General features: G+C 47.4%; 7 protein-coding genes across 7 annotated transcripts; 3 read left to right on the top strand and 4 right to left on the bottom strand.

The window, feature by feature from the left end:
- Positions 1-4,793: 4,793 nt before the first annotated feature.
- On the bottom strand, positions 4,794-5,356 carry PPTG_12981 (hypothetical protein; the record flags this gene model as incomplete). Its single annotated transcript, XM_008908676.1, has 2 exons — positions 4,794-5,117; positions 5,222-5,356. 2 exons carry the CDS (start codon positions 5,354-5,356, stop codon positions 4,794-4,796), a joined length of 459 nt encoding a protein of 152 aa, XP_008906924.1.
- Positions 5,357-5,490: 134 nt separating this feature from the next.
- Positions 5,491-8,623, bottom strand: PPTG_12980 (hypothetical protein; the record flags this gene model as incomplete). Its single annotated transcript, XM_008908675.1, has 1 exon — positions 5,491-8,623. One exon carries the CDS (start codon positions 8,621-8,623, stop codon positions 5,567-5,569), a length of 3,057 nt encoding a protein of 1,018 aa, XP_008906923.1. The 3' UTR covers positions 5,491-5,566.
- PPTG_12979 (hypothetical protein) lies at positions 8,623-9,971 on the bottom strand. The gene has a single exon (XM_008908674.1). It carries the CDS (start codon positions 9,923-9,925, stop codon positions 8,771-8,773), a length of 1,155 nt encoding a protein of 384 aa, XP_008906922.1. The 5' UTR covers positions 9,926-9,971; the 3' UTR covers positions 8,623-8,770.
- Positions 9,972-10,088: 117 nt separating this feature from the next.
- Positions 10,089-11,697, top strand: PPTG_12978 (hypothetical protein). The gene is made up of 3 exons (XM_008908673.1): positions 10,089-10,281; positions 10,360-10,385; positions 10,454-11,697. Exons 1-3 carry the CDS (start codon positions 10,185-10,187, stop codon positions 11,567-11,569), a joined length of 1,239 nt encoding a protein of 412 aa, XP_008906921.1. The 5' UTR covers positions 10,089-10,184; the 3' UTR covers positions 11,570-11,697.
- Positions 11,698-11,743: 46 nt separating this feature from the next.
- On the top strand, positions 11,744-18,805 carry PPTG_12977 (hypothetical protein; the record flags this gene model as incomplete). The annotated part of the gene is made up of 2 exons (XM_008908672.1): positions 11,744-12,712; positions 12,773-18,805. The coding sequence occupies 2 exons, from the start codon at positions 11,744-11,746 to the stop codon at positions 18,731-18,733; spliced, it is 6,930 nt and encodes a 2,309-aa protein (XP_008906920.1). The 3' UTR covers positions 18,734-18,805.
- A 1,221-nt stretch (positions 18,806-20,026) lies between these two features.
- On the top strand, positions 20,027-20,530 carry PPTG_12976 (hypothetical protein; the record flags this gene model as incomplete). The annotated part of the gene is made up of 1 exon (XM_008908671.1): positions 20,027-20,530. One exon carries the CDS (start codon positions 20,027-20,029, stop codon positions 20,528-20,530), a length of 504 nt encoding a protein of 167 aa, XP_008906919.1.
- Positions 20,531-20,535: 5 nt separating this feature from the next.
- Positions 20,536-21,528, bottom strand: PPTG_12975 (hypothetical protein; the record flags this gene model as incomplete). Its single annotated transcript, XM_008908670.1, has 1 exon — positions 20,536-21,528. One exon carries the CDS (start codon positions 21,526-21,528, stop codon positions 20,536-20,538), a length of 993 nt encoding a protein of 330 aa, XP_008906918.1.
- Between the last annotated feature and the right edge of the window lie 1,398 nt (positions 21,529-22,926).

Raw genomic sequence — 22,926 nt, 5'->3', positions numbered from 1 at the left:
AAAAAAAGGCAGTTCCGTCCTCAAAGCTTTTTCAGCCGAGAGAAAGGCCCACTGGATGCAGATTCATTGCGTGTTTCTGCAGACTGCCGTCGATGTACTCGAAAGAAATCGGGTATGAAGAAGCATATTTGTAGTCAATATTCATTGAACAGGTTACGTGGAAAGATTCAGATATCCAATGGATCGGTCGAGTTTTACCTAACTTTTTCTTGAAAAATAAAATTTTCGTATATCTGCAGACGTGTGATTCATTGCTTTTCAGCCAGCCACGCCAAGTCTACTTGTCTGTTTGTGACGGGTTGCATGTCACTACGAGTAACCTGGTGTCCACTAAATCAGGACTTCGGCAAAGAGCTGGTTCAATGACATCGTGCGTCTGTTTTTCTCTGAAAAAAAAATATTGTGGCAAATCGTATCAAAGAAAACTTCTGGATTTTCCAAAATGATATAAAATTTAAGGTTCAGAACGATTTTTTCTGAATATGATAATCTGTAAATTGCTACAGTAGTGTAGTAGAGCCAATCAGGCACATGTACGTGGAAAGTTCAAATTTGAGTTAAAAGTACAAAAAGAAATCTGCTCAGCATGAATGCTCTACTAAACTGCTTTGAAAAGGAATCTCAAACGAAATCAACTCTGTTAATAAATAGCTTCAACAAAACAAAAGGATCCAAATTTCCTCAATGTCTATATGTTTGTTACGCATTTCTTTCTGTGAGAGACACGTATAACATATTGTGGGTTCTACTCAAAATTTGACAGGACGGTTCTTTGAATGAATCGCCCAGCGTATACAATTCCGTATACTGACCCGGTTAAGTACGAAATAAGGTGGCAAGAAAAGACTTGGTGGGTTCTACTAATGACTTGGGTTTGTATGTGGGGCGATTGTCCTCCCGCTCCTCAAACAGACCCAAGTCGGCAAATTTCGACGGAATTCACAATAAGACCCCGTGACAACTGACCTCAAGCTCTTGAAGGTCTCAATTGTTCTGTTCTCTAGCAAATCTCAGTCGTGAGTGCACGATACCTTTTACAAATACGACGTTGTACATGTAACAGCCAAGAACTTGGGGCAGTAGGCCAACTGAAGTACATTACATGATCTACCCGTGCTTCTCGACGCAAAAAAAGTAGAACTGTATAGATCGATAGCGACTTCAACAGACAAGCACTAGCGTAGTCGAAAGCCTTTCTGAAACAGTTCCAAACGTTGTGATTGCGGCCACACTACGAATTGAACAAAGAGGCGTATTGGTAATCAACCAGTGGCGTCTGGATTTTTGTGGTAGAAAACAGATTTTGATCCATTTTTTTATACCATGTCACCAACGCGTCCATGGCTTTAATGGTAATCAGGTAGCTGGCTTACCAAAGCGAAGACAAATACAGTGCACTCACGATCTTCATTCCCCGCGAAGTCGGTATGATGGCTGGATTGAATTATTAGATGCCATATTGATTAATAGTCTGTTTTAAAGTTAACCTTCGGCAAGAAGAGCTCTAGGTCGAGGAGGCAGTGTTATAGCTTGGAGGGGAATCACGCAATCAATCGTTGGCATCGGTACACACATTAAGGTACTTGAGCATCATACAGTGAGACCAATCGAAAAAAAAAACTACTATTAATACTGTTTGTATTGTATTTTAGGTAAATACATGCAGTACCGTGTTGGTATAATTACACGCAAGACTTCTCAAAAAGTGCTACAGTAGCTATGAATAATAAAAATAACTGTTTATCATTAAAGAATCCAGGCTCGCTAGCGAGGTGGAGGACAAAGGTGTCCATTAGCATCGGAACTGTTTGTTACTTCGAAGTAGTATTTTATTTGCTATTCCTGGACACCCCTAAAGGCATTCTCATCAGCAGGCATGTTTCAACCTGATGTCTTGCGTGGGAGGCGAGCTTCTGTTGAATCAAGAGGTAAGCCACAAGGTAACGAGAACGACTTTGTCAAAATCATCTCCGTCGACTTATCCCCATTGGAGCTCCGGTTTGAGAATATTTTCTCACGGTTGGCAGCTATCGAGAAGCAGTTGAACCTGAAACAGCATCTGACTGACCAACAAGTATTAGACGACAGCAATAACGCCACGCTGCAAGAGGAAACTTCAGTCTCTGAGCCACAAACTCCCGACTCAAATCCAGAATCTCATAATCATCCAGAGGCTAATCCAGAGACTGCAGAACCGACGCAGAAAATCTACACAGATGGCGTCACTTTAGCTCAGGAGATAGAGTCGCTACGTGCTGCTCAGCTTCGACTCAAAATTGATCACGAAGTGGCAAATTCGAGTCTTCAATTGGAGATGGTGAGGCTCAGAGCCGACTTGGAGCAAGGGATCGTGACTGATCTGCAGGAATTTCGAGAAGAAGTGACCGCTGCATCCATCGCATCAACCAAGGCGCTTCAGACAGAGTACCAGAGACTGGCACAGACCATGAACGTGACGCTGGCAGAGCGACAAGTGGCCGAAAACCGCTGGAAAGCCACGTTCGAGGACACAATCGCAGCTCGGATCCAGGATATCTGGTCGGGACTGCACTCGACGTCTAGAAAACTGCAAGAAAGCATGAAGTACTTGCAGACGGAAATGACCAGTCAGGAGGAATCCTCGCGAGAAATGAACGCGTTCGTAGAGGCCATGAAGAGCTCCAACGAGCGCCTGGAACGAGACAGCAACAAACACGCGCAAAGGTTGACAGAGCAGGAGAAAAATGTGGAACATCTCCACACTATGAGCTCCCAAAACTCTGTGCGTCTGGACGAACAGGCCGCCAAACTCACCAACCAAGTGGGGACGATCTACCAGCAAATGGAGAGCGCAGCAGCTCGAACGACGAAGCACATCCAAGCGTACGACACGTTCGTAGCCACAACGGACAAGACGTTGACTGCCTTGGCATCAGATCTTAGGGCTTGTAACTCGGCATTGTCAGTCCACGAAGCCGGTCTGCGTACTCTTGATACCTTGGCACAGCGTCAGAAGGAAGAACTCGTTCGAGTGGACGAGCGCATGAGCACAAGTGACGCGAGAATCGGTAGCATTGACGGTCGAGTCGCTCTCACCGAGAAGAAAGCGACGAGTACCATCGCTATCATCGAAGAGCACTACCAAGAGCGACAGCAGATCGTTGCTTCCATCCAAGCAGGACTAAGCCAAGCAGCACTGGAACGTACCGCTATCAAGCACAACGTGTCGGATCTGGGCTTCATCGTCCAAGAAGTGCAACACAAACTGCTCGACGTCGAGAAAACTGCACGCACCACCGAGTCGGCACTTGCACGCACGGCCGCAGAGCTACCGAAACTGCACGTACTGGTGACGTCCAACTCGTCGAACATTGCCAAGAACCGCCAGAGTATACGCGACGTGACGGTCATGATCGAAGACGACCGAAAGACGGCGAGTACGCTACGCAACGAGTTTGACAGGGAAATCTGCAGCACCGTCACGCGCTTTACAGCCGCTGAAGACCGCGACGTACACGCTCAGGAAGCGCTGGCCACCGCTGCAGCATCCGCGAACGACGTGAAACTCGAACTGGAGACGCGTATCCAGAAGAACGTGAACCTCATCCACCAACTCAACACGATGGTCGACAGTTTGGCGATCACCGAGTCCACCGAAGACTTGGAGGACAAGATGAACTCGTTCGCTTTGTCGTGTGCTCAACTGGGTCTTAAACTGGAGTTTTACGGTAAAAAGGCGAGTTCAGTGGACGGGTCTTGTGTCATGAAGAGCGACGTGAAGGCCAACCTGGCTGTCGTGCTCACCAAAGTCACTCGATTCCTGGGCTCCGGTGTGTCTATAGACCAGAACAAGTACCTGTTAACAGCTAAGAGATCGCATTCTGTGGATCCGATCACGGGTCAGATCACCTTAGAGATTCCACCGCAGCATGTGCTCGACAGCTTCCGAGTCACCAAAGCTGCCGCCTTCGCAGCCAAGACACGCAAAGCCATGGATCACCTGCAACCTGTACTCAAGTCCAATCGCACATCGATGGACTTTCGAGACGCCTTTGAGCGTAAGTTACGCTTCGTTCTAGAGTTCGGACTGGCCAATTTGTTCCCCAACATGGGGAAGCCCAAGAATCCAACGATTCGAAGAACAGGAGAGTTCGGGACGTGCATCGCATGCGATCGGCCCATGGACGAAGAGCCTCAATGTGATCCAGAAGATGAGACCCCACTGCGTCATCGCGCACAGCATGAACCAGCCAGCTCCGAAGCTCCTGAATATCGCAGTACGTCGCCTACTTCACGGCCTAGTTCGGCTGCTACGAGGAACCGTATCGACACGAAGACGGTGGTGCGCGGTCGGTCTGGTTCGTCTTGCATCCGGCCAAAAAGTGGCGGGGATTCGGTACACAACGCGCCAGGCACCGGAGACTTCGTGTATCGAGGCGGCTTCCGGATCCCCAAGACCCATTCCCACGCTGTTATGAGCGCCAGTATCAACTCGCTGATTAATCTGTCGGTGCAGTCTCTCATATCTGATACAACCGAAGATAATGGCAACAGCCTGTTAGAAGTCGACAACTCAAGCTTGGAGAGGGTGGCGCTGGTAGGTAAACACCAAGAGAACCAGATCACAGGCGTCTCTGGGGTGGGGAACGGCGTTGCTGCTGTCCGAGCTGCACGTCCTCACACTGCGCCACTGCGGATGAAGTCGCTGCCTCGACTGGATGTCGCCGCTCCGACTGTGGACACGACAGAGCAGAGGCTGCAACACTTGAGTGGGTAGACAAAGGTGGACACTCATATTGGTCCTTCAGCCTTTTCTACTGCTTGGAGGACGTCGAAGGGTCCACGCCTATGCTTTTGAGAATGTCCTCGGCTTGCTTCACTGTCTCGTTGGATGAAGGGTCCATCTCTGTGTCTTTGTGGACGCTAGTGTCCATTTCCAGTGTCCTCAACTGTGACATGCAGGCTTTGGCTTGCGTCATCATGTCTGGAGCTAAGAGGCCGCAAGCTGCTGCCGTCCCCAGCGCCCCACGTAGCCGAGCGAAGCGGAAACTCCGTACTGCTCCTTGTGCAAAGCCCAGGTCGAAGCCTTCCTGCAATGTGTCCTCCTTGCCGAGCTCCAGGCCATCGCGAATGCCCATCTGACGGTAGAGTATAAGTTATGAGATGCCATTGAGTTATCAAATATAAGAGAACAAGTGATGGCTGGATGAAAAGCAGTCAACCTCGCCTTCTACCGCCTTACAGTCTTCATGCGGCGTTCCAGCGCCACGCTCTCCTGGTTTAGTAGTGTTTCGTGCTCTTCATCGTCGCTCAAGAGGTCCTGGAAGCCATCGTCCGAGTCGCTGTCAGCTAGCATCGATGCAAGTTGCTCCGTCATGATTGCTTGGTTGAAAAATGTCGAGGATGCCAGACTTGATCATCTGGCTAAGTTCGAGTGTTCTGTGTCGTTAGCTTGTTCGGGAATGAATAATGTACAGCTTAACAGCCGAATATTGTAGCCATCCCAGTTGAAGGCAACTTGTATGGCGATAAGACTGGATAACTATGCTCTAACAATTAAACCTTCGCTCTACAGTAAAAGGAACGCTTATAATCCTTTCAACACTGCCGTCCAGACCTCTAAGTTACGATTCGTCCGTGTCTCCGCAGCAGCCATAACGCTATCCAGGAACGCAGCAACCTCTTCCTTCCCATTCGATCGAGCCAACTCTGCGGCATTTTGTCCGTCTTCGTTCGTGATATACAATGCGATGGACGGTAAATATGTGATCAGCACTTCAACAGCCTCTTGAAGTCCCAGCCACGCTGCCACGTGCAGTGGCGTATTACCACGTACATCCGCATAGTCCACGAAATCGGGGTGCTTTTTGCATAAATAATGGATACTCTCGACGTCATTCCGAAGACAAGCGTAAGCCAGCGGCATCCGTTCCTCCGTATCCGTAGCCAACAAGTCAGCTTCACACTGTTCGCCAAGGAACGTAAGAGTTTCGACGTTTGGCGCAATGTGAGCACACGTCAATCTTGTGTGGTTTTTATCGTCAACTTTAGCACATCCACTCTCAATTAAGAGTGCAATTCCAGAGGTATTCCCACTAGTTGTGGCAGCGTGAAGAACTGTGTCTCCGTACAAGTCAACACCGGCGTTAACGACAGATTTTAGCAGATATTTCACGCACTCAAGCTGGCCAGCATAACACGCGTAGAATAGCGGAGTTCGACCGTCTTCATCTCTCCAATCTAGATAATCGCTGGCTGAATATCCGCCTCCATCTCCATTTTGGAGCGAGTTGAGCAGAGCTTCCAAGCAACTGACGTGTCCACTGAGAGCTGCTGCATGCAGCGCTGTAGTTAAAGCGGTGTAGTAACACTCTTCGCATGCTGATACTGCAGCTGCAGTGCTGGAATAGTAATTGTAATATTCTGCGAATGAAGTGAGTGCGAATCCGAGAGGACCGTCGGATGTTGGTAATTCGATACGCAGCGATCGATAACACTGATCTTCTTCGATCCACCGATTAATATCAATGCTCATAGGTAAGCACGCAGCTCGCTTGGCTTGGATAAAACCAACAATATCGTTCAGATTATCCGCACTCACGGATATTTCCAAACCTTCACATCCAGCTAAAATATCACCATTCAAAAGACCTGCTTGATCTGCAGTAGATGCTGGTACAATGTCGTATACAACCAATGCACTAGCACCTTCATTAGTTGATGAATCTGCTGTAGATTCTGTGGAGATTTTCTCCTCAGATTTTAGCAGTTCAGCAGGTTCTTGTTTTTCAGGCCACTTGAAAGGACTGAGCTGACAACCGAGTAATCCTTTGCCTTCCCACTTTCGAGGACACAGTGAAACTCGCAACTCTTCGAATTGCTCCTCTTGAGTCTCCACAGATCGTAAGAGGACAACGGGGATCGGAGTATTCACGTTCTTCTGTACACACTCAGCCATCGCCATTAAGCACTTCGGTGTAGTACTTACGATCCCGCCGAATTCAACCAGTAGATCGCCACTCTTTAGCGTTGCTTGCATTGCTGGTGAACTATCCGTGACGCTTAGAACCTGCGCAAACGGGGCAAAACCCTCTTCTTGAGAGCGAGAAATAGTCCAGATGAGTCGGGCATCTACCTTCTTCTCGACTGTACCCGTCGAATTCACCTGCTCCTCTGCTACAGGCTCATCCAGCTTCTCAGTATTTGCTGCGTCGCTGTCTTGTGCTGCGGTCTCCACATTGGAGTCCTCATTTTCTTGATCGGATTGTAACGTAGATTCAGCCACCTGAACAACAGTATTCGATTCATCAGAATCACCACGGGCGCTAGAACGGTGCGCTTCCTGCTCGATCAGGGTCGCTCCATCCTTTGCTTCACCAGATATCAATTCTTTCGATCCGCCCTCGCTTTTCTCCGAATCATTTACTGTAATATCTCGCTTCTCCGATTGTGACGTTGCACTCAGTTCTGCTACGTCTGCGCCCGATTCTTCTCTGACCTCTCCATTATTCCCTTCGATTTCACTTGACACAGCACTCGATTCATCCTTAACAGCCGAGCTCTCATCCTTCAATTCGTTCTGATCAATAGGCCGAGTAACGGGTACATTATCGTCACTGTCCTGATCTATTGATTTGACTTCGTCCGCCTTGGTCTCCTCTGTTATTACTTGTCGATTCTGCATTTCCATACGTTCAGCTATCTGCGCTGCCCGCTCCTTCTGCAACTTATGAATCTGAATACGTCGCTGTTTGTCCTGCTCGTACTGCTGGGCCATAGCAGCTCGTCGTAACTGCGTCGCCTCCCGCTGTTTCTCCTGTTCGCGCTCTTGGAACAAGCGCCATTCCTCTTGCTCTGCCGCGATCTGTCGCTGTCGTTCTCTCTCAGCGATCACTTCTTGTTGCATAGCATGACCCAGCACGTCTTCCACCTGCATTTGAACAGTCTCTAGCTCAATCTGGTGCTTCTCTCGAGCGATTCGCGCCTCCTCTTCGATCGCATGCTGCTTCTCAGCGAACTCCGCCCTCGCTTTAGCATCTGCCGCTTCTTTAAGCGCCTTCATCTTACGTTCCATCTCGGCCTTCCTCTTCTCTTCTTTCTCCTTTGCTTCCTTCTCTTGTTGCTCCCGCTGCGCTCGGATCTTGGCCAGATATTGCTCCTTGATCCTCTTCTCTTCCTCCAGCTCCTTCTCGCGTTGCAGCTTCCTCGCAGCCTCTTTCTCGGCCTCTACGAGTCTTATGACTAGCAGTTCTTCTTCTCTCATGCGAGACCTCTCTTCTTGACGCTGCAGTCTCTCCTGGCCTTCCGGTGTTCCAGTATAGTCCTCCTTCGCCATCAGTGTCAACTCCATACGTCGCTGTTGCTCGGCTGCCATTCTCTGGCGATGATTCACAGCAGCTGAAGCTTCGTCTCCGCCACTAAAGACTTGCTGTGGTGCTGCAGCATTGACCTGACGCATCATCATGAGGCGATCAAAGCCTTGGTACCCCACAGAACCTCCAGTTGGAGGCCTTGCGAGGTCGAGAGAGCCATGACCAGTCGGTGGACGATGCACTGGACTCTTGGGAGGAGGAGGCTGGGAGCGATTGGCGCTAGTGGATGGAGCAACGTCCACCGACAGAGGGAAGACACGTCGACTGCCCATTATGTGCTACAGATCTCAAGTGCGCGTGTTTATTGGCAATAACCCTGCTATATTTAATGTTGAAGTGACCATCACTCTTGACAACTTCAACTATTGTACCAGCACTCTGATTGAAGGACAAACACTCTGAGTAACATCTTCCTCCTCTTACTGATCATAGTGAAATGCATCCATGTACTCGACGGCCTCGGCCCAGCGGAAGTGGCTGTCGTCGAGGACGTGGCGGCGAGAGCGGCGAACTCCCGTCCAGACGCCCACAATGAGCAGTAGCGTCAGACACGACATCGACGCGAGCATGGACAGCTTCATCGTCCACAGCTGGTCGTTGTATCTTTGCCAGTGGTGGGGCACGAACATCGGGTGCTCGAAGCCGGTATGGGTCGTAGTTGCAGCTCCACGAAGAGCTGGCTTCTCCTCAGACTGAGCGTACCAAGCAGCTTGTATGGCCTTCTCTGCGAACGGAACTGAAGCACGTTCAGGGGCGTCTGGCAGCTGTACACCCGCCACTTCAGTAGTTTGAGGCACTTGATCGTCCATAAACTCGTCCAATATGATCCTTCCCAACGCATCTGCAGCTTCCATTGCGATTTCTCCTTCCAATTCCTCTTTCTTATCCTCAGTAAGTCTCGGTCCACTACCCGTCGACGCTGGGATGATGACAATGATCTCATCCTCTACGACCTCATTCTCACCGTCCGTCTGAGTCACCACGATGTCGATCTCTGCCAATGAGCCTTCATTCGGCAGCTTACTTAGTGCCTTGTCCAGCCCCTGTTTCATCTCATCGAGCTCCTTCTCAGCCTCCGCTTCCTCCTCAAAGAAACGTTCAATTTTATCATTAAAAGCCTCTCCACCTTCTCTCTCCACCTTCGGAGGCGTCACAACCTCATCAATAATCATTGCATCTAAAGTGCCTGCCACGGCGCTCTCGATTTCCGCTTTGATCTCGTCTTTTTTCTCCTCCGAAAGTCTGGAATCTGGAATTTCGACAATAATCTCATTAGCGACCCAAAACTTCGAGCCGCTGGTCGAACCACCCAATCGTCCGACCACCACATCGACCTCTAAAGCTCCACTGGTACTGGATAGTTGATTTAGGGCTTCGTCGAGTTGTTTGTCCAGCTCAATCAACGTGTTGACCACCTGCGCCTCTTCCTGGATCAGGACTTCGACGTCGTCGAGACTGCCACTTGCTGCTTGGAAATTGCCGATTGCGATGCCGTTCACGTCAATTTCGGTGGACTTCGAGCTGCTAAAGAGTGCGGATAGCACCAGGATCGCGAGACGTAGAGTTAAAGCCATGCTTGACTGGCAGGCAGATCTGTAATTGCGACCTTTGATGATAGATACAGAGCATTTCTGTGTTTCTAACTTAAAATTGTGTGTAAGACACACCATATATCATCAGATTCTGATAAAAGCTGATACAGGAACGATTCCGTCCAACCAATCAGATTCCGTTTTGGTCCCACTTCAAGCTGTCGCACTCGTTTGACACCCAGCATTTTGATCCTTCCCATTTGAGCAAAACCCCTGTCTGGTCCACGCGAAGTCTGGAGCTATGAGCGAGGAAGTGGTGCTGGGCTACACCGCCGCCATCGTGGCTGTCTTCTTCTACGGAACCTGCTACGTGCCCGCCAAGACCTACGCCACCTACGGTCAGTTCCAGTTTATAGATAGAAAAGCTGCAGTATCCTAACGTTTGTGTGGTGTACGTAATTTGAATTTCATCACAGATGGGATCATTTTCCAGTGGTTTATGGTAAAGTAGTCATTTTCTCCACCATGCAGCCATTTTCAATGTCGCTAATCATTGTTATTGTTAAACAGTGCTCTGGCATCTTAATGGTGGGCATCGCCTGGGGTTTACTCAGCAACAATTGGTCCCAATACTCCCAGTCGGGCATGTTCACGTTTCCCGAAGGCTTACTGGGTGGGGCTTTATTCGCTATCGCCAACCTATTAATCCCAACTGTGGTCAACACCCTCGGTCTGGGAGTGGGTTTTATGCTCTGGAACGCCACCAACATCACGTTGGGCTATTGCGTTTCTCGTCTCGGTCTATTCGGCGTCTCCCCCACGATCCCTAACATGCCCTGGACCAGTTTATTGGGCATAGTTTTCATGCTGGCCTCAATCGCGGTCTACGGGACCATAAAACCCACTCTGAAAGCCCCCAAAACCAAAAAATCCAAGAAAACCAAGACCAAACGCGACAAAAATCACGAAAACGGAAGCAACACGAGTCTCACCAGCTCATTTGGTGAAAATTCACCTTTGCTACCGCAATTTTCGGACGACGCCGAGTTGTCAAGTATCCCTCTAACTCGACGGGAATCGCTGCCACAAGCGCTCATGCACCCGGAATTACCCAATTTTGGGCCTTATATGATGCCCAATGAGTTGGGTGAACACGTGGAATTGATCGACGCTGATGCTGAAAAAACCCGAAAGATTTTTGGGATGACAATTGCGTTACTGGTGGGGGCTTTTTTGAGCTGCTGCCTCGTGCCGTTCGTCAACTGGAAAGACCGCTGCAAACCGTCGGATCCCGCACTCAGTAGCCCCATTGTGGAGACGTGCAACCCGCTAAACTTCGTCTTCTCGCAGTGTCTGGGCGTCTACTTGACCAGCACCATCGTCTTCTTACTGTACTCGGTGTTCCATCGATTCGTACTTAAGCGCTCGATGCCGCGTAGTGTCATGCGTCCAGCCTATATCTGCGGTGTTTTGTGGGGGATCGGCTTGTGTGGCCAACTCTACGCTATCGGAGCGTTGGGGTTTGACCAGATTTTCCCCATTTGTTCGATTGGTCCTGCTATGGTGTCCATGTTGTGGTCTGCTGGATATTTTAAGGAAATCCAAGGTGAGAAAAATCTACGGACACTTGCACTCGGCACGGCGCTCGTGCTTATTGGCACTGGACTGCGTGTCATCTCTATGTGAGAGAATTGATTCGACAAATCTAAACAAAATAAAGCTGACTCATTGCAGGTTTTTTTTAGATTTTACAAAATAGTACATGCTTAGCAGTCGTTACTAAAAAAAAATATTTTTGTCATTGCTAACGTGGGCTGCAAAGGCATTTCTCCTTCCTAACGATCCTTGACGAAGTGCAATATGACCCCAACAAGCAAAGCGAGTAAAACAAGCGAGAAACATTCGTGGAGATTGTCTCTGAGTCGAAAATCCATCGGTCGAGTGCACAGTCCCTTCAGTCTTCATACACGCTTAGCGAATGTCTTGGAGGAAGACTATAAGAACGCATTCGACCCGAATGCGAGAGCTATCAAGGTGTGGGAGCATTTGCTACTGCTCAGTGTTTTGGTCGAGGCTTTTTTGGTCCCGTACTTCCTGGCGTTCCAGCCTGAGGCTGTAGAAACAGTATCCACACTTTTTACGGTTTTTATCGTGTCCGAAGGGATTTTCGCAGTGGATTTGTACGTTCAAGCGCATACTGGATATTACTCGGATGGGAATCTCATTCGAGACAACAAACTCACGGTTCGTAGCTACGTTTTCTCCTTCCAGTTTGTGTTGGATATTCTCGCGATTTTACCATACCAATTATTCGTGATAATTTACCCGAAATTAGTGGCAAAATTGCTGCTTTTGAAGCTGCTCCGCTGGTCCAGAATCCCGCATTTTGTGTCGAGTCTGGACAAATTTTACGCCAAATATTTCGTTGCTTTAAAGCTGCTCAAGGTACTGGCATCTACTGTATATTTGGCTCACGTACAGGCTTGTATCCGGTTCACTTTTCACCACTACGAGATTATTGAGAGCTCGAGTCACAGTCATTCTCTGCATAGTCAGTATTTGGCGTCGATGTTCTGGAGCGTGGGGATCATGACGGGATTATTCGAGGGAGAACTACCGCACCACAGTATCGAGTTTCTATTCACTGTTCTGGTAGCTCTGTGTGGATTTTCCATGTTTACGACACTCTGCGCGACGATTTTTGTCATTTCCAAATGTGAAAGCGGTCAGACGGAGGCGATGGAGGCACGGATTAACCAACTCGTGCATGTTTTGTCGTTCCATCGAGTCCAGGAAAACCAACAAACACAGGCCATTGAATATCTAAAGGTACGCTTTTCAGTTTATTTTATTTATCCATCACAATGAATTTATTATTTTTTGTTACAGCGTTATTACACCGATACGGAATCTCACGACCGTGAGACGTCGAAATTATTGTGCCCTTCGATCGCTAACGATATTCAAGTGGAGCTTTTGAAGGCCACTATCGCAGATATTTCGATCTTTGAAGGCTGCAATGACCAGTTCATCGTGGCCATGACGAGTTTGCTGGAAATGGTCGCGTTTCCTGCTCAAACGACATTATTTTCCACAGGAGATGACGGAGACGCCATGTACGTGGTGCACTCAGGGGTTCTCGCTATTGTCATCAATTCGGTGATGGTTCGGGAGATTCGCAAAGGCTCGTGCTTCGGAGAACTCTCGGTCTTCTCTTCCATGCCTCGTACAGCTACTGTGATCTCGACGACCTATGTGATTTTATATAAATTATCGAGGTTTCATTGTGAACGAGTGCTACAAGGCTATCCAGAATGTGCTTCTCTCATTGAACGCCACGTTCAACACTTGCTGGGTCAACTGAGTCAGAGCGCAAATACACGTGCATCTTCCTCTTCTGGCTCTTCTGGATCAGGCGTAAAATCTGGAGGAATCCGTCGCGCATCAGTGGCTTCGGCTTTTGTCAAAGTTTTATCCAAACGAGGCAGAACAGCTGCAATATTCTCATCCCGAAGGAGTATTCTATCTTGGCTTGGAAGAAGAAGCTCAGTCACCCCGGAGTCTGTTGAAAACGATTCAAACGGAGTGATGGGCGGGAATATGTTTCTTTCACAAAAATCCAAAAATGGGCAAGAATCGCAGATAAAAGCGTCGATGAATCCATACGACCGTCACGGGCCCAAGGCTGTGCTTATTCCGGATTATTCTGGATTATGGCGCTTTATTCTGCTTCGGAAATGCATCGATCATCACTCCACAGTGCGCATGTGGTGGCTGCTTTTACTACTGTTCAATTTGTATTACTGTTGGCTTATGATTCCTGTCCAAGTGACTTTCCCTCTGTGGCAGCGACCGGGCTGGTTTATCCAGGTCGTGGATACTATCTCAAATATTGGATTATGGCTGGATTTACTGCTAAATTTTAGTTTATCCTTCACGGTGGATTCGGAAACTATAACAAGCACGAAACGGAGTGCACAGCGATATCTCTCGAGCAATTTTGCTCTCGACCTGCTTTGTGCACTTCCCTACGAATATCTACACAGGTCGAAGTATGGACTATTGCGACTGCCACGATTATTGCGGATATTTCATCTGCGAAAACATCTGACCGAGTTGTCATATTTTATTCCGAGTACTAGCAGACGTCAACTTGTTTTGCTTGGGATGCTTCTGTTGATGATAATCCACATCGTCACGTGCATCCACTTTGGGATTTCGTATTTTGAGGGATTTAATCCGAACCATGAAGAAGCATGGATATCTCCAATTAATTTGTGTTTGAGCAGATTAAATACGACCCACTTGGAAAACTGCAATGGCACAACATTCGATGAAGACTCGGATTTTCAGGACTTACAAGCGATCACATTCCAGCAATACTCTAGATCTCTGTACTACGCTGTTGGTGTGCTCGCATCCCCGGGGAAAAGTGTAGAACCTACCACTGACGTACAATTAATAGCGGCGGTCATTCTTATGCTGAGCGGATTTTTGATCACTGCGATCGTAGTGGATAATGTCATGAAACGCTTTACAGCTTCGGCGTTCGAGCAAAAGGAATTCTTCGCAACAAGTACCCGAATCCAGCTCTTCCTCCATCGTCAGAATGCGCCGTTAGATATTCACCATCGCGTCAAATCTTTCTTGGATTATTGGTGGTCGTCTCATCGCGGTGCTGTAATTGGCGAGCTTCTTGCCGATCTTCCACGACCAATTCGACTCAATTTGCTGAAAAGTATCTGCTTACCGGTACTGCAGACTTTATCCTTACTTCAAAACGTGCGGTCGGTGCAGACTAAGCTGGAAGAAATTATGGTGGAGAATGCCAAGTTTATTCTGTACGGACAAGGCGAAATCGTGTACAGACATGGGGATTCTGTGGTAGGGGTGTTTTTTCTACTTGAAGGAGAAGTGTACATGGTGGAAAAGGGTGAAACATCCCGTGAAATCCCTCGAGGAGGCTTCTTTGGGACCGCTGTATTGACACAACAAGAGAGAGGAGAGGGGTATACGGAGCATGTGAGCGCCAATAGTGGGTGTATCTTATTATTGGTGTCTCGAGACCAATTGCAAGCAATGGAGACGATTTTCCCGACGCTTAAGGAGGAATTTCTCGCGCTGGAACAGCGATTACAAGGGACTAAACTATCAAGCATGCATGCGATAAAATCTGTTTCCAAAGAAAGCGGGAATCCGTCGCAAATACTGCAAAATCTGATCAGTGGGTTTAAAGAATCTATTATCGCTGTACACGATCCGGATTCTCAGTTTGTCCAGGCATGGGAAACGTGGGTGTTTGTGGTGATGACAGCTCAATGGGCACTGGTTATGCTTCAAGCCTGTTATCCAATGGAAACCAAACACAAAGTCACTGACGCATTCATGATCTTTCTGGAGCTCACATTCGTTGTGGATATTCAAATCCGTTCTCGACTTGGATATTACGAATTCGGCAATAAAATCATGGACCCAGTACGCATCAAGAGAAAATATTTACGATCCGGATCTTTGGTGTTGGATATTATAGCGCTCATGCCACTTTTCATCGTCAACTTAGCTTTGCCTTCAGACAAGCGGTGGGATCTCCTCAATGTCAACAAATTACTTCGATTATTCAAAGTTCCGAAGCAATTTCACGCGTTGGAGACGAAATATCTGAAACACACGACCGAATTGCGATTATTCAAACTGCTGTACTACACGTTCATGCTTTCGCACTTTCTAGGCTGCATTTGGTTTAACTTTGCCTCCAGAGCGGCAGTTCCTAGTTTCGTCAGTGCCGAATCCAGAGAACCAGCTTTTGGAGAAAATCACTGGCTTCCATCCGAGCACCTGGAGCACGGCTCTCATATTCTCCAGTACATGGCCTCACTGTATTGGTCCTTTGGGCTCATGTCGGCTTCGAGTGAGCCAGAGTTCCCAAAAACCACCGCCCAGTGTTTATTCAGTGCTTTAACCATGACGACGGGTTTCTTTTTGATCGCCTACGTGATTGGCAATTTCACGGACATTATCGAGCTCAACAGTTCCGAAACCAGAGAATTTAGCGCCAAAATGCGCTCCGTACAGAAAATGTTGGATCATTTCCAGATGCCCGAGGATCTTCAGCAACGTGTTAAAACGTTTTTACTGTTTAGACGCTATCATTCCATCACACAAGAAGGTATTTTAGTGCGTTGTCTACCACCGTCTCTGCTCACGGATATCCGTTTGGTGCACTTAAAGCCGATGATTGAGAAAGTGGAGTTTCTTCGAGGGATGGAAGGGTCTATTACGAGAATGCTGGTCTCTCAGTTCACGCAGGTTTTAATTTCTCGTGGGGAATTTATCTGCAATTTTGAAGAATCTGGGAGCGATATGTTCTTTATCTTCGCTGGCGTACTCGATATCCTAGTACCTGCACGAATAGCAAATCGTCACAGTGGTGCCTTTAAATCTGTCATCAGAAAACTCGTTACGAAGCCAAGTGGTGGATCTGGAGCATTAGGAAAGCTTCTAAAACCTAGCGGATCTGGAAATCTAAATAAACCAGGACCTGGAACACTAACCCGGACATCAAATGTCGGAGGCTCTGGCACATTAAACCGGGTTAGTCCACTGCTAAAAGACCCTTCTAACGGCGAGTTGCGACAAGATCAGCTGGTTAAAGTGAACGAAGTATCTGCTGGAAGATATTTTGGAGAAAACGGATTATTTACCAACGGGAAACGTAACGCGTATGTTCAGGCTCAAACATCATGCATCTTGTACCGATTATCCCGTGAATCTATGGAGCTCGTGTTTGCCAGATACCCGAAGTGGAAGCAAAAGGTGCTGCGAATTGCAAATATCCGACGTGAACAAGAGCGATTATTACAGCTTTCCCAAGACGAACAACGACGTGGCATGGCTACAATAACTGGCATGATGTTATCCCGTGCGGATATTATGAACGAAAGGGCAGAGCGCTTGAAAGAGAAGCTGGACCATGCTCGCTTGAAGCGCAGGAACAGTGAACGCTTTAGTCTCATCAGCACAACTTTGACAGATTTCGTGAAACGGTTTATCCAGAATCCGCTCGCGGATTTTATCGATGGGATTATCCACGGAGTTCCAGTTCAGACAAAGTTCCATCTGATGTGGCTGCGATTCATGGTATTCTGCACCATGTATGTTGCTATCATGATACCTTACCAATTATCTATGGATGATATGAGCCGAATGACGGTCGTTGCCACCAGTGTGAACGCAATAGGACTATTGTGTGAAGTGGCTTTTATCCTGGATATTTGGTTCAGTTGGCATGTGCAGGAATCTCCGACATCTTTGGAGCTTTACGAACAAAATCTACGTAGTGTATACAAGAAACAGCGGATGTTATTCGACGTCATCGCTGCCATCCCCTTCTACGGCGTCCTGGTCGTATTCAACTGTCGGCCGTGGATGAAACTTCTTCGATGTGTCAAAATCGTCAACGTCATGGGGTATTTGGACGAGATAAATCGTCGTAGCGTGGCAGACGAGCTCACCCACTTCTGGCACGTGTGGATGATGTACTTGTTAGTTATCCATTGGGTTGCTTGCAGCTACTTGGCCGTGGCTACGGAGGTAGGCTTTGGTACAGAATGGGAGTCCTGGCTTCCGTCTCAAGAGCTGGAAATCTCGGATCCTGAAAATCCATCCTCATCCCAATTATCTAAACGTTATCTGCGTGGATTATTCTTCGCTACGACAGCATTTGTGAAGAAAGCTCGCAACATGAAACCAGAGACTGCAGTGCTGTATACATTCCAGATTACTATGTCCTTTATGGGCCTCATCACCATGTCCTTCGTCATCGGAGAACTAGCCAGCCTCTTTATCTCATACATCGGACTCGAAGTGGATTTCCGCAAAAACCACATTGCAGTCGAGCTCTACTTGGCACGACTTCGAGTCAGTGGTCGTCTAAAATCCAGAACGTACGCCTTCATGACGTCTCTGTGGTCTTCTCACGCGGGCGTTAGCTATGATGAACTTCTCGAAGAAATACCACGTCCTATTCGTGCTGCTTGTGTGCTCCACGCGTCCAAGGAGCCGCTTGATTGGTTCGTGATGAAGGTTTTTACACCTATTTGTTGGAACGGTAAGAGCGCTATTGAGGCTTTTACGCTCTCATTGGCTGAGCAACTGCGCTTCGAAGGATATCCTCGAGATGAGAACGTTGTGGCTGAGGGGAGTATCGTCCGCGCCATGTACTTCGTCACAAAAGGACACTTAAACATGCAGAGTAATTCTCTACTGGATCGTCCGGTTGGCCTGGGCGCTGGAAGTTACTTCGGAGAGCGTGGATTACTTGGATTTTCTATCAGTGCGTATACCGTTCGAACGGTACGTGCGTGCGACTTGTTTTCTCTGAGCTCCGAGGCGTTTATCAAGGTGCTTAAACAGCATGAGTTCTCTCGTTTCGCACTGGATATTTGCTCCCGTTCGTACAAACAGATTAAAGAGAAACACGTTGTGGCGTGCTCAGAACACGAGATGGAAGAGCACTGGGGCGCTGCATTGCTTCTTATCGTTCAAGAGATTTGCAGACACCAACCAGTGACTGCAAGTGGTGAAGAATCTGCGGAGCAGGTCGGAGAAGAATCCATAAAAACGGATTGTAAGCTCGTGTCGGAGACGGTCGTTAGCAAGCGTGAAAGCTCTGCGGAGCAAGAAGAGAGTAGCACAGGTAACGCAGAATTACCGGCACATTTAGAGGCCATGGCGAAAGCTTTGACGACACCAGAGAAGTGCTTTCAAGCGTTCGCACCTCTTCTTCACATCTTTTTGGCGACGGATCCGCTGAATTGGAACGCAACTTTTTCCGCAACATCAACCACGTGAGACTCGTTGGAATAACCGTTAGCAGTCAATTGCCTGTACTACAATTAGTTGGAATAACCGTTAGCAGTCAATGCACTAGAATTACAAAAAAAAAATCCTAATGATAGTTTAGTACATAATATTAGCTTATATTCACGATTTACCTCTAGGTAAATCAATAAGAAGTGCTGGTACATCTGCACAACAAAATCAAACAATTATAAGTAAACTAAGTTTATAAACTTCGTATGCTACTTTATGTTTTGTTTCTAATATTGGATGACTCCTGAAATCACATTTTTTAATGCGTACTATTCGAGAAAGAGACCTACAGCGGAGCATTTTTTGTGATGCTTATTTTGTGACGTACTTGAGGTTGCAATTAGAGTGATCATACCATGACATCTTATACAATCAATCGGAATACAAAACTAAAGGTTACAATATTGCAGAGCTAAAGTAAAGCCGTTCTCGAAGTCTGGACCAAGTGAAAACACTTATACTTATTAACGAAAAGTTAAGCACAGCGTGATGGTACCTCCGCGTTTATCGTGGGCTTACAGGTAAGCTAGTGAAATACTGGGGGGCTGTAGGTGGTTAGGGGTGAAGCGACAGCATGCGGCTACCGGCTGGACCGTGTAGCAATGCATTTTATTGGTGGTGAAGATCACTCCTTTTATTTAACAAAATGCTGTCCCCCCTCAGCCTTGCCGCCCTGTTACGACGGCGGTGACGCAGGCAGCAAGGTCAATGTGGGCCCTCCGCTCAGCGTCGAATGCAATATCGTTTTGCAAGAAGGGCTTTGCTACCACCGCATATGTCTGTGTTTCAGCGGCTCTACGGGTCAGGGTGTAACCAGTCTCTCATCACACTGACTGGATTCCAGCATGCTGGCTTTCGCTATCTACTGGCACGTTTTGAAGGTATCTACTACCAATACTCGCCGTACTCTGTTCATGGTTCGATTGTCAAGTTGAAGCCAACGACAACGAGGTCTGGGCGACCGCGCTCGATGACAGCAGATCAGTGCTTGGTGTTGGTGCTAGCGTGGGGGCGCTCAGCTGGACCAGCGTCATTCTTAAGCCTGGTATTTGGTGTGACAGAATCAGTGATGTCTCTCTTCCTTCGCTTCGGCAGACGCCTATTGGTGCTAGTTCTGAAGAACGACTCCAAAGCTCAAGTCAATTTGCCAACATCAAGTTAAATAAGCCGCCTCCAAGATGTGATCGGGGCAAAATATCCACCACTGTTGAGCCTGTGTATGGACGGTCTCAAGTTTCGTTTGCAGGCCTCAGGTCACTCTGAATTCAGAGCATGTTCTACAACGGCTGGACGCATGACCACTACGTCAGCAATGTGTTCGCATTCTCGCCTGAAGGACTCATCATTGCGTGTGCGCTCAATGCACCTGGGTGTATGCATGATTCTCAAATTGAGGAGTGGGGGAATGTGTATGCCAAGCTCGAACGATTCCACCAATCTACGGGAGGACAGGTCGTAGTTGACACTGCATTTTCTACAGGAACGTATGACTTCCTGCTGAAGAGTGGAGAGGACGTTGCTTTGCCAACCGCTATTGGCAGAGAGGTGACAGCACTACGCCAGTCAGCCGAGTGGGGAATGCGAGCTCTTCAAGCTGCGTTTTCTCGTTTGAAAGATAGACTGAAGTACGAGGAGAGAGGAGAGCGTAAGTGCATCTTGCTCTCAATTGTGCTGTTGTTTAATCTTCGCACACGTCTCGTTGGATTGATCCAGATTTTATCCACTTTCTACAGTAGTAGTATCGGCCGAACAGCTAACGAGCTCTTCTGTAACTAGTTAAGCTAACTAGTTAAGGGCTTACTCATGAGGTTAAAAGCCGCACCATCGACGGTCATCATCACCTGCATCAGCTGCTCGTGGCGACTGTCAGCTTCCTCGCGTCGTAAACGCTCGTCCAGACGATCTTGATCACGTTGACGCCGCTCTTCTTCCCAGCGCAGACATTCCTCTTCTTGACGAAGGCGCCGCTCTTCACGCTGTGCGCGCTCATCAACTTGACTCTGCAGTAGTTGCATTCGCATCAGCTCCATGATGTCCTCGTCATCGGAGCCCGTGCTAGCACGGTGGGGATTGACGAGCGGTCGAGGTACACCAGAGCCAGCTGCTCTGATAAACTCTGGAGCATTAGCTAGACCAGCCGTCGCCGGCTGACCTGAGGCTGATTGGGCTACAGGACGCTCCGTTGGAGCTGGGGTTATCGGTGGCACTTGCTGGGGTTGATTCCGGCTTAATTCAGCGACAAAACCGATGTCTGTTTTGCTCACGTCGTCACCTTCACCGATGTCAGCCCACTGAGACATCAAGAAACGCACTCGCTTCGCAGTTCGTACCTCTGCTGGGCATGTAGAATTACCAGTACGTATGCGGGAGCGGCATAAGGCAGCGAACTTCCTTCGTAGTGAGTCGCCCGTGCTGTTGTTGGCGCTAAAACTCCGGTTGTGGATAGAAAGAACCAGCTCCCACTCGTCGCGTCCCAGTGGTAGATGCTCTTCAAGCGTTTCCAGGAAGCTCTGCAGCTCGTCAGCATCGAAACCTGCGCCGCGTCCACCAGGTGCGGCAACACGATCTCGACGGGGCGCACGAGGAGTCAATGGAGGCGATGGCGTTGACGCCACGGATATCGGCTTGAAAGGGATGGTTGCGAAGTGGCACTTTGGTATAAGAAAGGAGAGGGTTTCGGATGGTGAGTGAATCGGTTGCAGCACCACAATTGTCCCTGATCTAGCAAGTTTGTTCGCACTATTTTTCTCTGTCGAGCCAGCAACGACGAGCATAATCGCGTCACAAATGTGTGTCCCAAATATAAAATGTGAATTCAGGAAGCACCCATTAATAAAAAAAAACTAGGCATGGAAAAGTTGGGCGTTCGCGTTAGTAAATGAACGCTCTTCAGTACATGCAGTAGCAAAATAAAATCCGATTGATCATCCACATGGTGGTGGTGAAGGTATTAGCGTATGATAGTTTGCTTTATTGGCTATATTACTAAAGATGTGTGTGTTGGGCTAGGATCAAATCTTAAAATCACTCGATTTACTTAAATCCATAACACAATCAAACGATTGATGATGCAATTTTTGCATGAATGCACCAAAATGATTATTTTGAGATACTTGACCAGCAGGTATAATTTAGAATAACAATATTTAATTCATTAAAACATATAAACTAAATAAAAAGGTAATTATTTTTTCAAAAAGAATACTGTTACGTAATACCATCTCAATATTAAAATTATTGTTTTGGTGAAACATTCAGAAACATTTTTATAAAATTAATTCTACATATTTTCATAAAGAAAAAAATGAGAAATATAATCAATCGAAATAAAATTATTTGTTGTCGTCGAAAAGAAAAAAAATGTTAAATCAAAAGAACTGCACATTTCAATTCTGGATCATGCGCTCTCTACATTTGTTGGGCAAATACAAATCCGAGGACCAGATGATGTTGAAAGTTTGGTTTTTATTTTGTTTTAATTAAAATCTTTTTCTATAGAAACCTTATACGTATGAAGACACAAGACGATGTCTTGTGTATTTCTGTGGAAATTGTATGATCCATTGCACTCGGAGGTTCCATCTTAGTAATGAAGCTCCATATGACGGTGGGTATACGGTAATTCATATCAAGACCATGTTATCGCTGCGTAAAGATAAAAACATGGCCGCTTGTAGACCAATGTTGCTGGTTTTCCCGTAGAGGCGCAAATATTGGTGATCAATTGCCGTAGAAACTCAAGAAGCGTTACAGTTGGACAAGAAATAGTCGTTCCTGCAATCCAGAACCGAGGGTTACAACTCGTAGTAGGGTTTTATCGACCTAGGTTCTTGTTGCTAGTTCTTTCATCGCTTGCTGTATAGTATACGCTTCCAAATCAAACTGTGATCCTTGAGCTGGAGCACATGTACTTCCAGCCACTATAGCTTTCCAGTGTGAAGACGTTGGGATCGATACATCGACAACCATACACTGTTATATGTTAATTTAATAATTAACTAATTAACCCTTTAAACCAACTACTCGTGGTCAAGCTGATCCGATCGAATCCCTTCATCTGGTCGTCAACAGCGTTCCCACCAGTGATGGCAATAGAAAATTCTTTCCATAAAAGGTTCAAACATTTTTTGATTTCAAATTCTTTCAACGAACGTTTGAACATTAAAACGAAG

The sequence above is a fragment of the Phytophthora parasitica genome, assembly GCF_000247585.1.
Source record: "Phytophthora parasitica INRA-310 unplaced genomic scaffold supercont2.31, whole genome shotgun sequence".
In the NCBI taxonomy this organism is placed as follows: domain Eukaryota; phylum Oomycota; class Peronosporomycetes; order Peronosporales; family Peronosporaceae; genus Phytophthora; species Phytophthora nicotianae.
This window is presented reverse-complemented; position numbering and strand designations above follow the sequence as displayed.

What these genes read in the sequence shown, in the direction of transcription:
- PPTG_12978 (XM_008908673.1), top strand. Translation starts at nt 10,185, where the DNA reads ATGAGCGAGGAAGTGGTGCTGGGCTACACCGCCGCCATCGTGGCTGTC. An exon ending in CAAGACCTACGCCACCTACG is followed by an intron (nt 10,282 to 10,359) that starts GTCAGTTCCAGT and finishes ATTTCATCACAG; the next exon opens with ATGGGATCATTTTCCAGTGG. An exon ending in TCATTTTCCAGTGGTTTATG is followed by an intron (nt 10,386 to 10,453) that starts GTAAAGTAGTCA and finishes ATTGTTAAACAG; the next exon opens with TGCTCTGGCATCTTAATGGT.
- PPTG_12979 (XM_008908674.1), bottom strand. Translation starts at nt 9,925, where the DNA reads ATGGCTTTAACTCTACGTCTCGCGATCCTGGTGCTATCCGCACTCTTT.